This window comes from Cyprinus carpio, chromosome B4, assembly GCF_018340385.1.
Source record: "Cyprinus carpio isolate SPL01 chromosome B4, ASM1834038v1, whole genome shotgun sequence".
Taxonomy (NCBI): Eukaryota; Metazoa; Chordata; class Actinopteri; order Cypriniformes; family Cyprinidae; genus Cyprinus; species Cyprinus carpio.
In genome coordinates this window covers 12377740-12393347 of record NC_056600.1, presented here as the reverse complement: position 1 = coordinate 12393347, position 15608 = coordinate 12377740, and the positions used below count along the sequence as shown (strand labels likewise).

Here is a 15608-nt window from a genome sequence, read left to right as displayed (position 1 = left end):
GAAGTCGGTAAATTGTAGAACATTATCAAGTAAATATTGTGTGCAGATATATAGCTAAACAATTAATATCAAAATGTCTAATCTTGATTAATTTTAAGTTTTGGGTCTTTCTTGCTACAAAAAATCTAAAAAGCTAGCATAAGCATTAAAATTCTATTTCTAACAAATCACAAAAATAATTTTTAAGTCACTAAGTTTAATATTTTAAACCCTTAGATCGTCAGCAAATATATTTATATGATTATGTTATGATGTTATACGATATATGACATGCATATTAAACAAACTGTGGTCATGAATTTACTAAATTAAAACAAGTAAATGAGTAAGTATAATGTGGCCATGATTTTACTCAAATTAAGGAACAAATGAATAAATCACAGACACAAATTGATAATTCTCAAGGAATGAATTCTTAAGTCATGGCCACGATATCTATTTATTATCCCATGTCTTGTCATGTTTATTTGACCAAGACATTCCTTCATTCATGTAGGAATAATTAAATATAGTTGCATATAGTGCAGCATTATGAGATCTAGATGAGCGTGACAAGATAGTAAAAGTGTGAAGACTGTTTCTGTAAGAAGGTTATGCCCGAGGGTTTGCACAACTGTCTTGTCTGAAACTGCCTCTGAATTATGAGATCACTGCAACATCTGCTGGTTAGAGGGACTGACGCTGATGGACAGCCAGGTGTGTGTGTACTTACTGTACAGATACACACACAGGCTCACTGCACGCTGATGAAAAATGAAAGTGGAAATGAAATGCAACTTGTGTCATGAGATACCCGAATAGCTGTTTCTATATATTTACTCAGTCTGTGTGTCAGAATGAGCCAAAAGATACATTAATTACAGGAGGAGAGTCTCCTCAACCGCTCCAGCTGCTCATTTGTGGTCAGGTGTGAGCTACAGAAGATCATTGAGTTACACAAAGTTCATGTTACATATATATTATGTTAACATAATTCTGTTAATTTATGCTAACATGTTCTATAATCTACGGTGACCCAGTAGTGCATAACACAACAAAATCTCCACAACACAATGAAATTGCCTCAACACAACACACTGGACTAATTTAGTTGTTTTGTGCTAATTCTGCTGTGTTGTGCTAATTTCGAAGCTTTGCGGCTTGTTTCCGTTGCGTTGTGCAAATTTCATTGTGTTGCAGCTTGTTTCTATTGTGTTGCGGTTTGTTTCCACTGCGTTGTGGTAATTTTGTTGTGTTGCAGCTTGTTTTCACTGAGTTGCATCTTGTTTCTGTTGTGTTGTGCAAATTTTGTTGTGTTATGGCTTGTTTCCGTTGGTTGCGACCTTTTTCTGTTTTGTTGTGCTAATTTTGTTGTTGTGGCTTGTTTCCTTTGCGGTGCTGTTTGTTTGCATTGTGTTGTGCTAATTTCGTTTTGTTATGGCTTGTTTCCATTGTGTTGCGACTTGTTTCTGTTGTGTTATGACTTGTTTCCATTGTTTTGTGCTAATTTCGCTGCATTGCGGCTTGTTTCTTTTGTGTTGTGCACTACTGGGCCACCGTAATAATCACGTTTATCCAAAGTCACTTGCAATGAATTCTACTGTTAGGGTTGAGTAAGATTTTTATAATGATACTGAAATAATTAAATCTGATCAAAACAAATTAATATTGTAAAATATTATTACAAATTAAAATGTTTTATTTTTTATTTAAATTTTAAACTGTAATTTATTCCTGTGATTGATTTCTGTGCCATTACTCCAGTCTTCAGTGTCACATGATCCTTCAGAAATCTGCTTATTTGCATTTTTCTTGTTATTATTATTATTATTTTTGTAAAAACGATATATATATATATTCAAGATTCTTTGATAGAAAGTTCAAAAGAACACCATTTATTTGAAATATAATTTTGTTGTGACTTTATTATTGTCTTTACTATCACTTTTATTTAATTTAATAAAAGTATTAACTTATTTAAATAAAAATCAATCAATCAATCAGTCAAAAAAAAAAAAAAAAATTTCAACCCCAAACTTTTTAACGTAATCTCAAATTGATTATTTTGTATCATGAACATTGTAATGTAAAGTGTGACCTCCATTGCACACCTTCTTGCCTCACTTCCTGTGTCCAGAGATTTAAGAGCTTCAGGCCGTTTCCAGAGCTTAGATCTGCTGATGACAGATAAGCCTTCAACCTCTCAGATCACTCACACTGGAGGACACAGATGAGAGATGGGAATATTTTCCAGTGACCTGACTGCTTTTGCCTCACAGCACTGAGCACATCTGTTGCCTTCATTGACATTTATTGAATGGCTGGCTTGAAGCTACAGGGGTTAATTAAACTTATTGCAAAAACCTATTTTTGCCGCTAACACTCACATGATGTGCTAATATCTCACTATCTATACCCTCTCTAGCTCTCTGTCCTGTTAGTTACTGCTTTGAGCCAGAATCATTGGTCTTCCTTCCAGATGGGATGGGCGGAAGGACTGGTTTAACGTTGGCACCTGGACGGCCCGGGGAGGAGGGGAGTGTTGGGGAGACCCTCTCAGAGACCGACCGAGGAGCATCAGGGGTCAGACCAGTGTCCATGTGACCTGAGAAACATCAAACAGATATGCCTTATTCAAACAAACTAGAATCATACATGATCTCATGAGTAGGCCTAGAAATTCAAACAAATTTCTGAATAGATATGAACAATATCTATGTATGAACAGATTCTAAAATGTAAATGTATTATGTAAGTACAAACTACATGCTAAAAAGTCTAACGTATGAACACAGAGAAGAAAATGCTCATCACCTATAAGAGAGTCCTGGTCCTGCCCCAGCATAAACATATCCAAAGGCTCTACGTTGGGCCCCGACCCAGCATCTGATCCCTGGGCCGCTGAGAGCACCCCTGCTGAGCTCCTCATGGACAGGCCAGAACTGGCACGAGATTCATCAGAACTGAGACAGAGTGAGGGAAAAGAAGAGAAAGAGAGAGATTAAGAAAGTGACAACATCAAACCAGTTTGCTAAGCCAGTAATCGGATTATGATCAATGATATCGACATAATAGAAACAATATGTTTATATACTTCACAATGATCTTCATTTGAGTTCTTTTCACAGTAAATATTGATGTAATTTGCAATTTTTAAATTGGTAAATTAGTCAGCATATCATCTACAGTATAGTTAAAACATTTTGGGTTGGATTTTTTATATTTTTAAAATGAAGCATCTTATGTTCACCAAGGCTGCATTTATTTGATCAAAAATACAATAAAATACAATAAAATCTACCATTGTGAAATATTACATTTTAAAATAACTGCTTTCTATTTAAATATATTATACATTTTATATTTTAGTCTTCAGTGTAACATCCATTCAAAATCATTCTAATATGCTTTTCTAATAATCATTCTAATAATCTTTTGATATTCTAATATCAAAAGGTCAGCATTTATTCAAAACAGAAACCTAATTTAATAAATCCTTGCTGAATAAGAGTATAATTTTTTCTTTCAAAAAATTCTGACTGACCCAAACTTTTGAAGATTAGTCTAATTAATTTGACTGCAAATTTGAATTAACTAACATCCCAGCAAAGTTCTTATTATAACACAATCATCAATTCAGCTGAAAAGAAAATCCAAATAGCAACAACAATATGGAAATGACTCATTCTCTATAGGACTCTGTTAAAAACACACACATCAGTGCTGAATAAACAAATGTCTCAAGACACCCATTAAAACAGGTTTTAATAAGTTTTGATTGGCATCTGATATTTTTTAGAGAGTTGGCAATGGTCTCTTCACGGATATCCCATGATTCCACGGCCTGCATTTTCAATTGATTTCATAAAGAGCACAGTGAAATTCATAACTAGATTGCGAAGTAACAAACTCCAAATGCATATTGCTTTTCCCCGGCGGATGAGAAACAAAAAGTCACTGTTTAACACAATTTGGACTAGCACATTAGTTTTGCCATTTTTTTCCTAGTTAATAAGCAAACGGTGATGCACCGCGCAGGCCAGGCAGCTCTGTAAGTCTCCCAGGATTCCTCTTAATGAGCTAAATTACAGCGTATTTAAATATCTTGGGGACATGCATATTTCACAGGAGTAGTCTTGTATTTCCTAGCCTGTTTAGAGTCCCCGAGCTCATACACAGGAGAGGCAAATGCACCGATAGCCATAAATCTGCATTTACGTGTTCCAACGCATACATCTTCCAGATGGCCTGGGGCATGTCAGCTACCTGAATGCTTTAACTTTGAGCTGGGGATGAAAACTTTGATATTTGAGCCTGGATGTGTGTAAAATGGAGATGGAGGTTATAAACATAAAGGGAGAGGCTACAAGATAAAACACGTCCTGAGAAATGATGTACAGAAGGAAAGGGCTTTGGGGAAAGGTTAATTGTTTTGCTGCTCTTGGGCCAGAGGTCAGAGGTGAAAATGTCAAGGTGTGTGAGGCATACCTGCTGTCCTCATCGGGGTCAGGAGCGCTGAGGCCAACAGGACGCATTGGGGAGGAAGAGGGGCCGGGTGGGGGCCGGGACTGAGAGGCTAATGATGATGGAGCTGTGGGTGCACTTCTGTGACACACACATAAACACACACAAACAGTATCAGTAAAGCACTATAAACACACACTCACCAGCCTGTGGTGGTGCTTTTTGCTGAGGAGACAAAGTTTGGGCACTTTATACAAAAACACAATAGCTTGTTACAAATCTAGGCCATTTAACTGTAGCTATATACAACTAAATACAGTATTGAATTATCAAAAAAAAAAAAAATGAAATTTGCACCGAAAACTTAGCAAAAAACTTTTTACTTATTAAAAATGAACTATTTTTCAAGCGAATTATTTTAAGTTTTTTAAATAAGTCTCTTATGGTATCTAAATCTCAATCAAAAATACAGTAAAATAGTAATATTGTGAAATACTATTAAATTTTAAAATCTGTCATCTATTTTAACATTTTAAAATGTAACTGATTCCTATGACAACAAAACTGAATTTTCAGCATCATTCCTCTAGTCTTCAGTGTCACATGATCCTTCAGAAATCATTCTAATATGCTGATTTGATTCAGTTCTTACTTTTATAAACAGTTTTGATGAATAGAAAGTTCAAAAGAACACCATTTATTTGAAATATAAATACTCTGTAATGTTTGTCATTTAAGCAACTTAATGCATCCTTGCTTACTTGTTTCCAAACTTTTGAAAAGTAGAGTATACAGTTTTTATGTATATTATTTATTCTTATTATTTATAAGCATATTATAGAAGTAGAGTGTTGCATCATTAGCTTTGCAATGTGCTAATGCTTAATTCTCTTGGAATTATTATTTGTGTGGTGTGCAGAGTTGCTGCTTATGAAAAACATCACAAATCAGGCACTTTTGAGGTTTGAGTTAGCATGATGGCTCAGAAGGTAACTGCCTACGCAGACACCAAGCCAATGTTTTGGGGTTGGAACAGTGATCTTCTATCTCATTGTCAGTCACAGTCTTTGGGTGATCAAAGTTGCTAAACAGTCAAAGTTATGTTACCTCTGAAACAGCTCGGCATAAGCACCAGGACTCTTCCCGCTCAGAGCTTCTCGAATCAGCTGCTGGCGTCTGTTATTGGAAGCCATTTCCTGTTGCTTTCACAGAAATATTGTGCTTGCATGAGTGTGACTGTTCATTTCATCCCTATCTGCTATTCCTGGCCATGATAGCTTCTGTGGATTATATCAAGCCAATAAGCGTGTAAAAATAACAGAATCTATAACTCTGACTTACTGCAGGGGTCTGCTGAGGGGTCATCTGGGCCTGGATTTTGTTTTGGTAGTTTCTGCTGTAGGAGTCCATGAGGTCAGTGGCCTCGGTCGTGTTGGCTGCCAGTAACTCGCCAGTTGCGTCTACAACAGAGTTGTCGTTAGGGCACTCGGCCATCGTGAACAGATGTCTGCTGTGGCTGCAGCCGTGAAATGCCATAGCCTCACACTGAGTACAACTATTTACAACTATATTCTTTATAATCCTGTCGAAGTACCTCGCAGACAAAACTGACTTCATGTAAAGGCCCCATGAAATCAAATTGGGAGTTTTGTGGCCCTTAGTCCAAGTGTGTTGTTTTGCCAATAAAATTTTTGTAAAAGCTAAACATAAATACATAGATAAATAAAGATAAAATAAACAATTGTAACACCTTTCCAACTATGAAATATCAATACTGAAAAGAACATGGTGCATGTCAAGTGACATCATTGGGTCTTAGTGTATGGCAAAGTGGGACTGTGAAAGCTCACTTGTGGAAGTGTTGTCAGGTGTGACTGAGCTGCTGTCACCTTCTCCTCCATGCTCCTCAAGACCCAAGTACTCCTTCACCAGCTGTTTTAAAGTCTGGTAGGCCTCAGCACGATCATCTGATGAGAAGGGGGGCATTTGAAGAAGCAATTTAGTTTCCATAAAAAACTGAAAATGTCCAGGTAAAGATTTGTTTTATTGTAAAAGTATATTCCTAAATATATGTACTGTAGATAGACAGTGTAACTGGCCTTAATGGGTTAATAAAAGTTTGTTACCACAAGGGATAATGTTGTCAAAGAAGCCAGGTAATTCTCTGTTGGTCTTGGAATACAAATCAATACGAGACACAGCTGTTTCCATCTGAGCACTGCTGTAGAATCCTCTTGCTTTCAGAAAGCAGACGTAATTATCAACAACAGTGGGGATCAGCAAGACGTAACGGGGCTCAAAATAAGAGTTCTTCAAACTATACACTCCCTGTATTGGAGCAAACACACAAAAATGCCCAGCATAATTAACTGCTGTGGAGTTTGACCCAGCTTGGTCAACATGGTGGAACAAGTTTTCTTGATACCATACTGTACCTCTAGTTCCATATGCACACAGCAGGCAAGACCTTCGTGAGCCACATGCTCAATAGCTTCCCGCGACAAGCCATACCAATGTCCTCCGTATTGCATCGTCTGGACGAACTGTCCCTGACAGTGAGAGAATAAAACTGAAAAAGACACTGGATGATGGATCATGGCTGTTTGGCACATATTCACTGCAGAATGACCTGAACTCTCAACCTTTGGGTTGCAAGGGAACATCGTTCTTCTCACACAGACAAACCTTTGACCCCTGTGTTCAACTCCACCTGGGTCGATTTAGCTGCTGCAATGGCGAAGTCGCTCCCTGTCAAGCTTTTACTCGCACAGAGCAATTTGCAAACACATGTTTTTACATCTCTGGTCAAGATGGTTTTAAAACATCAGTACAAATGCTCTAATCCTCTACTCAATTTACTTTAACAGGCCCAGAGAAAAGCACAAAGGAGCATTCACGTCTGCAGAATGCCGACACACATCTGTGTCGGTGTGATATAGGTAGAGGAGGTTAGTCTGTAAAACTCGACTCTGTCTCTTTCTCTGCTCTGGAGGCATAAGGTTATAATCACACATCAAAAGGCTTCCTTCCAGCCTCTATCAATCAATAACATTGGACTTATATAGCAACACTTAAGAGCTAAACGAGATAGTGGCGGCAAAGACTAGGTGTGCACTCTCTCAGAAGCACCTGAGGGGCTTGGGGAAAAAGAGAATATAAGGCAAATTCTTTCCACTCTTCACATTTTTGGCATGTCATTGCTTTTATAGACCAATATGGCCTGGGGAAGTCTGTTTCTGCAGATGAATGGGCATAAAACTGTAACACAAAAATCTAAATATGTAGGGTTATGAGTAAAATACTGCCAAAGCAGATCAGAATATGATAAAAGTCTGGACAGAGAATTACCATTTGAATCATGTTCTGAAATTCTTCCTCAGTGACAAAGTGATAGTCAGACCCATCCTCTTCCCCATAATAGGGCCCCCTGGTGGTGTGGCAGGCACTAAAACAAACAAATCAATTAAAGGAACTAGGACTGCACTATTGAAATATATATTGAGATATGGTTATTATTGTCATACTTAATGGGTCAAAAACAGTGTGAATTCAGCCTATGAAAACAGTTTTCCTGAACCATTAATCCCCAAAAGGATGGTCCTCACAAAAAAGTCTTCAGGAAAAGGAAGCTTTTTAAAATATTTTTTATGCTCTATGCAGAAGCATGCCCCAACAGAGTTTTAACTGTATTTTTTCATATTGCAATACATATTGCAGAAAAACTAAATATTGCAATGCCATTTTTTCCCAATAAAGTACACATTTAGAACAAAATTACATTACATAATAATATTTTAGTGACTTTTATAATGCACTCCAAACTACTACTTACCCATAAGCGAAATAGTCACTGAACTCCTGGCACAGCTTATGGGCTAGTTCCCTCTTCCCACAGGCCTGCGGGCCAGTGAGGACCAGCATGGGGTATGGAGCATCCAGACTGGGGAGAGTCTTGTAGAATAACATGCGAAAATGCATATTAGCTAATGCTGTTTTTGTGAACCGTGCTATTGAACTTCCTGTGAGTTCAACCATGTAGTTTATAACGAACTGGGTGACTTCAAACAGCCTCGTTACACAGCTCCAGATTCATTTTAGTTCAGACATGAGCGCTGTGAGTGGTTTGAAGGGCTTTCTGCTTCAGGGAAGTGGCCTTTGTGGACTAGACAGAGGAAAATGAAGAGGAAAGCGGATCGGAAAGTCGTACCTGTCAAAAATAACCTGAGGTTGCATGAGCTGGTATACCAAGTGGGTCATGTGATCTCTGGCTGCGATCACTTCCAGAGGAGGGTCATACTTGTTCACGGCAGACACCTGAAAATGAAAGACAGGAATGGGACTCACTACTCAACCCTGACATAATCATTCAAATATGTGCTTTATTTTCCGACAAACTTTCAGAGCTTTCAAGTTACTTTCAAGTTCTTTTCTATTCAGTTCAGCCCTTGAACATTGAGCTCTTGACTTCAACCAGCCAGCAAATGCTCTTCAAAATGTTTTCTTTTTTTATACAAAAATAGGCTTCCACCATCTCAAAGCCATAAACAGCACTTCACTTTTTAGAAACTAAAGATGTAAAGCAATCGTTCCTTCTACTCCAGATCACACAATCACCTTCTCCTCTGCAGTTATAGTGTGTTGATCCAGAATTATGAGGTGCTGAAGGAGGAATATCACTGCTAGTCTATAGTCATCCTGGTCCTGCAAGAAAGTATTTGGCATGAAGTATAAGATGATGACATTAGATCCAGTATTGGGGTTCTGAGATGTTTATGGTGCGCTCACCTGCACTGGGTTTCTGAGGAGATTAATTTCTCTCAACAACATCAGGCCATGCAAATGTGCAGCTTCCTTTACCTCACTGATCTGATACACAAAGAACAACAAAGAGAATTATTTGTTGAGTGAAATATCTAGCGTGATGCCACATATACACTCTCAGAACAACTTTCCACTGGGGCAGAACCCTCAAAGGGAGATCTGAGTACCTTATTTACTCCAGTTTAACAATTTCATAGTAGTACTTTGAGGGTATATATATATACAATACAGTTTCTAACCATTTTCACTTGGCTAAATTGGTTCCTTTTGGTGTGTTATGCTCTGAGGTATAACTTTAGAGTCATTTGCATAATATACTGTAATATGACAGGAATTTGACCGTTCCTTTACCAGATTGCTCTCAAGGTTGATGTTTCCCAGGAGATGGAGGTTCTGGAGACCCGAGAGGCTTTGAATCTGGTTACAGGACAGATCTAGAACCTGCAGGTTGCGTAGAGTCTGGAGATTCTCAATCTTTTGTATCAAATTCCCCCTCTTAAAAAACACACATATATATACAATTATCATTTCAATGAGGTGAAGAACAGTAAGTCAAAAACTCTGCATATGATCTGCAGGGTCATGTGCCATTTCTGTCTGGCTGTGGCTGCGTGATTGACAGGTGAGCTCAGGTAATTCGAGGCTGATGGGTAGGGACTGACAGGCGAACATCTGGTAAGATGTAGCGAGTGCATATCAATGAATTAGGCTTTCCGTACAGCCTATGCCTGTCTCACTTTCCTAGCCCTTGAATTAGGTTTGAAATCAGGGTGCAATCGTTATGGTTGGGGTCAGGGTTTTTATAGTTGACTGGAACTAAAAACCATTAAAAAAAAGACAAGGAGTGACGAATAAGCGTTGAAAAGGTGTGGACACAGTTATTTTTGAGCTTGACCTTTTTGAATATGCATTTTTGGGAGTTTCCCTTTCAGACGCAGAAGTTATGGGAGGTGAGTATTCAAATGAATCACGCAACGCGTTTTACTAACATTTGCGCTTGTCAAACTACTGCCATTTTCGCCATTGTTTAATGCCTAAAAAAGCATGTCTTAAACTAATTTGCACTTGAAATGGCTGCAATTATTGTTGCTAGGAGGAGGCACCACCACAGAGAACAGAGAGCGCGTGGTAGAAGGGAGACGATTTTTTCCACACATATTAATTTATTTTGAATGCCAGAAGAACACATTATCTGAACATTTTGTTTTCCAATCCATGTTATTTTTAATTTGCCGACTTGGAATACCAGGTCTATCAAAACTTCTAGCAAACCTTCATTTTTGGCCTCAGGTTCTTTTCAACATACTGTGGCTTCTTTATTTCTTTACTTGCGACTACACTAATTTGAGCTGTGCTTGGTATATTGCGTTGGTCGATATGTAAATGAGATGTTGCATCTGTGTTCTTTAATTTGCGGATTGTTAGTAAATCACCCACAGAAATTTCCCCTCCTAAAGGAGCTGTTTTGGAATTGTGCTCTTGCGCTAATTTGCCTTTTAGTAAAACTGGCCCTAAATACTGTATTTTTTAAATTATAACAATATCTCAGTGATGCTAAAATAACACTGGTCGGGTTCTTGACCCTAATTGGATTCAATAAAATTCAGCAAACTAACAAACAACAAGGTAAAAACATTAAATCTTTTAACGTTAATACTTTTTTACACACATTACAACAAAATAAAATAAAATAAATAAAAGTAAAAAAAAAAAAAAAAACACATTCCACAAATTCCACAACACATCAGAATGTCCAGACTTTGCAGGCATGTTCACGACCCTACACTAAATGAGAAAAACTCATAGAATTTAAAGGAAAACATCTTAGCTTAATCAATATTTTTGGCAACTCTGTGAAATGGGTCAAATTGACCCAGAACCTAATGTGAGGGCCAGAAATATTCCAGCTTCCAAAGCCTTGGCCGTATAATAACCCCATGCCTGGTGCAGAACAGCAGGAGATGGCAACCACGAGGGGCTCTGGAAGCCCCAGAACCAAAGTGTGATGGGTGTGAGCGGAACAGGCTGACAGGCACACGCTGTTCAGGGTCTCAGAACAATGGGGGGGTGAACAGGTTCAGCATGTGGGAAAGTTTTTTTTTTTTTTTAACAGGGTCCAGGCTCTCTCACGCCAGCAGCTTGGCCTCGTGGGACGTGGACACCAAAGGACGCGGCACTGCTGACGATGAAGAATCTCTTTGATAAAGGACAGCATAAACATCCTTCAGCTGAGTGGCAAAGGTCTGGTGGCACGCTGGCCTGCCATATGGCGGGCTTCAACACCAGGCTTTGTTATATTTTCTGAAAAGGCTGGAGCTTAATCATGCATACTGTCTGAAAAATCCACAGTTAGGGGAAGGTTTGGGAAAAAACAATAACTGTCAGCGGTATCAAAACAGTGCCAAAACAAGAGGCTGTAGTGTTGCCCACACGATCACAGACAGAAAGCGTGGTAACCTTTCTAAAAGTGTCGACACAACAACATAATCTGGAAGAGGATGACAGGTGACGGGGAGATACTATGGGTGAGCAGAAAAATATGTCAACAGGTTTTGCAGGCTGACGTTAATTAATCCAACAGAGACTCATAAACACTTTGAGGAAAGACAGGAAAGACCTCTCATTTCTGCATTCCAGTCTCATATTAAAATCAAGCGTGATTTCATTTATTTATTGCCCCATCATGAAGAGACATATTTTCCCAAACAGAAATTAACATTTTATAGTTACATATTCAATACCTGTTCCTGCCGTACCACTGTTAATTTCTCACCTCAAAACACACATTAATTAATCTGCAAACCTGCTCTTAACAAGTAAATATTTCATGGAATACGTTTATATTTTATATTTCTCTGCACTTGTTAATCATCGGGAATACATTAGCTGTGTTAAATGGGTGTTGCTGTTATAAATGGTAAGTGTGTTTAGTACCAGGCAGAGCTTTCTGAGAGGCAGATGGTCCAGACCCCTAATGCGGGAGATGTTGTTATGGGCCAGGCTGAGGTGTGAGAGCCTTTTGCACTTTTCCAGCCCCCTGATGGCACTAAATGAATTATCTGAACAGCAATGCAAAGTCAAAGAATGTTTCAAACACTTGTTTTTAACAAATCAATAGTTTAAAGTCCAAATGAATCAGCAAAGTTACTTTTATTAGATACCATTAGGTCTTTTTGGTTGATGTCACCGATCCCTATTTTTTTACCAACATGTTCCATTTTGGTATGTGAACCCCCTTTTCCCGCTCCAATCGATTCCCAAAATCAATGGTGCGTTCCATTTGTACTCAGAAGTCTGAAATTCTAAGTTGCCAGTAGGTCGCATTTAAGTTTGGGGACCAATTCTCACTATTAACTAGAACTTGCCTCAATAAACTCCTCATTTTATTCATAGTTAATAGGATAGTTGCTAAATTTAGGGTTTAAGTTAAGTTGAAGTTTTTATCAACTGGTACTGCTAACAATGGAGGCATCCATCTCAGTTTTACGACTTTTGTACAAGAATGCAGTCAACTCAGATGTGATGTCTTTCCCAGCTCTGACTTCTGAGGTAAATGTTTTTTTTCAGTTTGAATAGCCTGTTTTACTTGGAAATACAATAATGAAGTAAAATGAGTTGCGAATGAGGTGTCATGCTTTGTAATCTTCAAAAGGATACAGTCAAGAATCAGTTTGGTCAAAGAGGAATATGCAGAAAGATCATTCATTACTGACATCTGGTTGTGTGAGAAATTTACCTCCTGTGGTAAAAAAAGAGAAATGGACAGTATGTATGTGAAAGACCAACATCGGTAAAAACCCTCAAAAAGAAAAAGTGACGGGAAGAAAATGTTGAATCTTTTAAACTACAACAACCCTCATTAAAAGAGTAACATTTATATATTTTTTGATTTTATGTAAAAAGGTAAAACACATCTAGCTTTAATTAACAGTAAAACATATCTGAGAACCAATGAAGTTCATTTTTTAACCTGACATCATGACATCACATCCCCTCTGTAGTGAACTGAATCACCTTGAGATTCTTTGGCGGCTGGAATCCAAAGAAATCGGTGAGTTGGTTGTGGGAAGCATCCAGTATGATGAGGTGTGGCATGTGACTCACGCAGGATAGATCTACCAGTCACAAAACATTAGGCAGAAAGAGCAGGAGAAAGATGGATGACAAGCATCCTCACAGCTGAGATTATTTATCCAACTACCAAGCAACCATGAAGGGCACAGATGAAAAAAAAAAAAAAAAAATCTGGCAAAAATATTTTCAACAAGAGGATATTAGAGCAAATATCTACTTTAGTGGAAGACAAATATGATATGAAATTTCATTTCACCATATAGTTTTCTTGTAACACAAACATTAAACTGGTGCAAACCTACCTTTGATTTTATTGTAGGGAAGCTCTAGCTTTTGTAGATAGATGTAATTGCATAGAATGGAGACATTTTTCAAGTCTCGCCCCTGTGGCCAAACACAATCAGAAATTCAGTTAAGGTGCCAATAAAATGTCATCCGCTAAACCCCTGAAACTAGAGGAGAGTATGACGCATTAGAAAAAGGATGTAAACTAATTTGGAGGCCACTTCTGGCTCTCTCCAGCGAAGTCATGCAACTTAACAATATCAGCGGTTCCGGAAAAAATATATTAATATTCTACCCCCGAGCTCTGTCATGTAAGCCTGGGAAATTTTATATGGAAAATATCAAATTTTGCATATAGTAATGTAATAGTCTCAGTGTATGTGTGGATCCCACTGTGGGGAGCAAAGGTTCCCATAAGGCCTGTAAAACCACTCACATTGTGGGGACCAGCCGATAGAAATTAGCTTAATAAACATACTAAATAATGTCTTAACCCATTAAATAGTCAAAACAGCTAGTGACTGTATATGCTTTATGCCTATCAAAAAACTATCCAAAAACTTTGTTGTTTAATAAAAAAATAAATATATATTTACTATCCGGCATTTGAGGGGAAAAGGGGAATGATAAAAAAAAAAAAAAAAAACAATCTGTAATTTTATTATTTGAATTCAGCTACTATTCAAAATGGTGCTCTAATGTTTTAACATATGTAACAATAGTATTACATCACTTGCACTTCAATGTATCCTCTGCAGTGAATGGGTGCCATCAGAATGAGAATCAAAAAAGCTGATAAAAAACTCCAGTCCATTAATTAACATCTTGTGAGATGAAAAGCTGTGTGTCTGTAATAAACAAATCCATTATTATCAGCTATTTGGACTCTCATTCTGACGGCACCCATTCACTGCAGAGGATCTGCTGGTTAGCAAGTGATGTAATGTTGATGTAAATTTCTCCAAATTTAAACAAACTCATCTACATCTTGGATGTAAACTTACAGCAAATTTTTATTTTCGGGTAAACTTTTAAATCTTTTTGTTAATTATATGTACAGTACCAAATATGGTCACGTAACTGTTTACAAAAGCCTAAATATATACATTCAATCAAGACTGATCTTTCATTTACACCTGATTTTAGACTATCAGTGAATATTTAAAATGCATAAAGCTTTATTTAATGGATAGAAAACATGAAATCGATATAAAACAATGCAAGTCAATGGAAATCCCACAATAACACAAAAACAAATATAAATGTGTTCGTGGACCACTCACTGGCACAGAGAGGCAAAGGTAAGTGTGCTGGAGTCCGCTAGCTGACTGTCCCAGGATGGACAGGCAGTCAAACACGTCGTCCTCCGTTAATTCACCATCATTCTTCATTTCACACAAAGAATAAAGTACGGAAACCACAACGATTTAAATGTTGGCAACACTGAGTGAAGTGTCTAAGAAAGCTGTATAATATTATGAGTAAACAGTCATGTTTGAGGGCTGTTACCTTCATTGTTGTTGTGTGTACTGACTGTGTCATCTCTCTTCTGCTGCCGTCTCTATGGTCTCCAGTCTCCAGAGAACAGCGCTAATTACTGGAGAAAGGGACGAATCTGACATGTCCAGCTTAACACAAACGCCAAAGATTGATTGTTTGACGCTATTAATTACAAAACAAATCCTTCTTCCTAACTAGCAGCGAGTAAAAGAGGACTTTTTCTGTGAGAAGCCAAAATAACCCGGAGTTGCACGCGCATTGGTTGCTTAGTAACCAAACGTAAACTAAAGTTGCGCAGGCGTTGTGCACGAGCGCTGGAACATTTTGGCAATACATTGTCACGCCAATAAAGCACATTGAATTGAATTGAATTGCTACGATACAGCTACAGTTAACAGGTAAGCTAAGCCAAAATGTTCTTTTGAAACATGTTAAAACAGATGTGTTCTCCCTGTATTGTTGTTGGCAGGATGATCATCAAGGGA

The 15608-nt window shown here is 37.9% G+C and overlaps 1 protein-coding gene across 1 annotated transcript; it reads right to left on the bottom strand.

The window, feature by feature from the left end:
• Positions 1 to 1903: 1903 nt before the first annotated feature.
• lrguk (leucine-rich repeats and guanylate kinase domain containing) lies at positions 1904 to 15545 on the bottom strand. The gene is given in 21 exon segments (XM_042722817.1): positions 1904 to 2584; positions 2794 to 2942; positions 4468 to 4584; positions 5551 to 5639; positions 5785 to 5903; positions 6294 to 6410; positions 6570 to 6771; positions 6879 to 6992; positions 7792 to 7888; positions 8276 to 8394; position 8555; positions 8651 to 8757; positions 9058 to 9144; positions 9229 to 9309; positions 9616 to 9759; positions 12199 to 12323; positions 12922 to 13003; positions 13279 to 13379; positions 13641 to 13722; positions 14907 to 15008; positions 15133 to 15545. Coding segments are annotated over 21 exon segments (2322 nt in total). The 5' UTR covers positions 15166 to 15545; the 3' UTR covers positions 1904 to 2330.
• Positions 15546 to 15608: the final 63 nt, after the last annotated feature.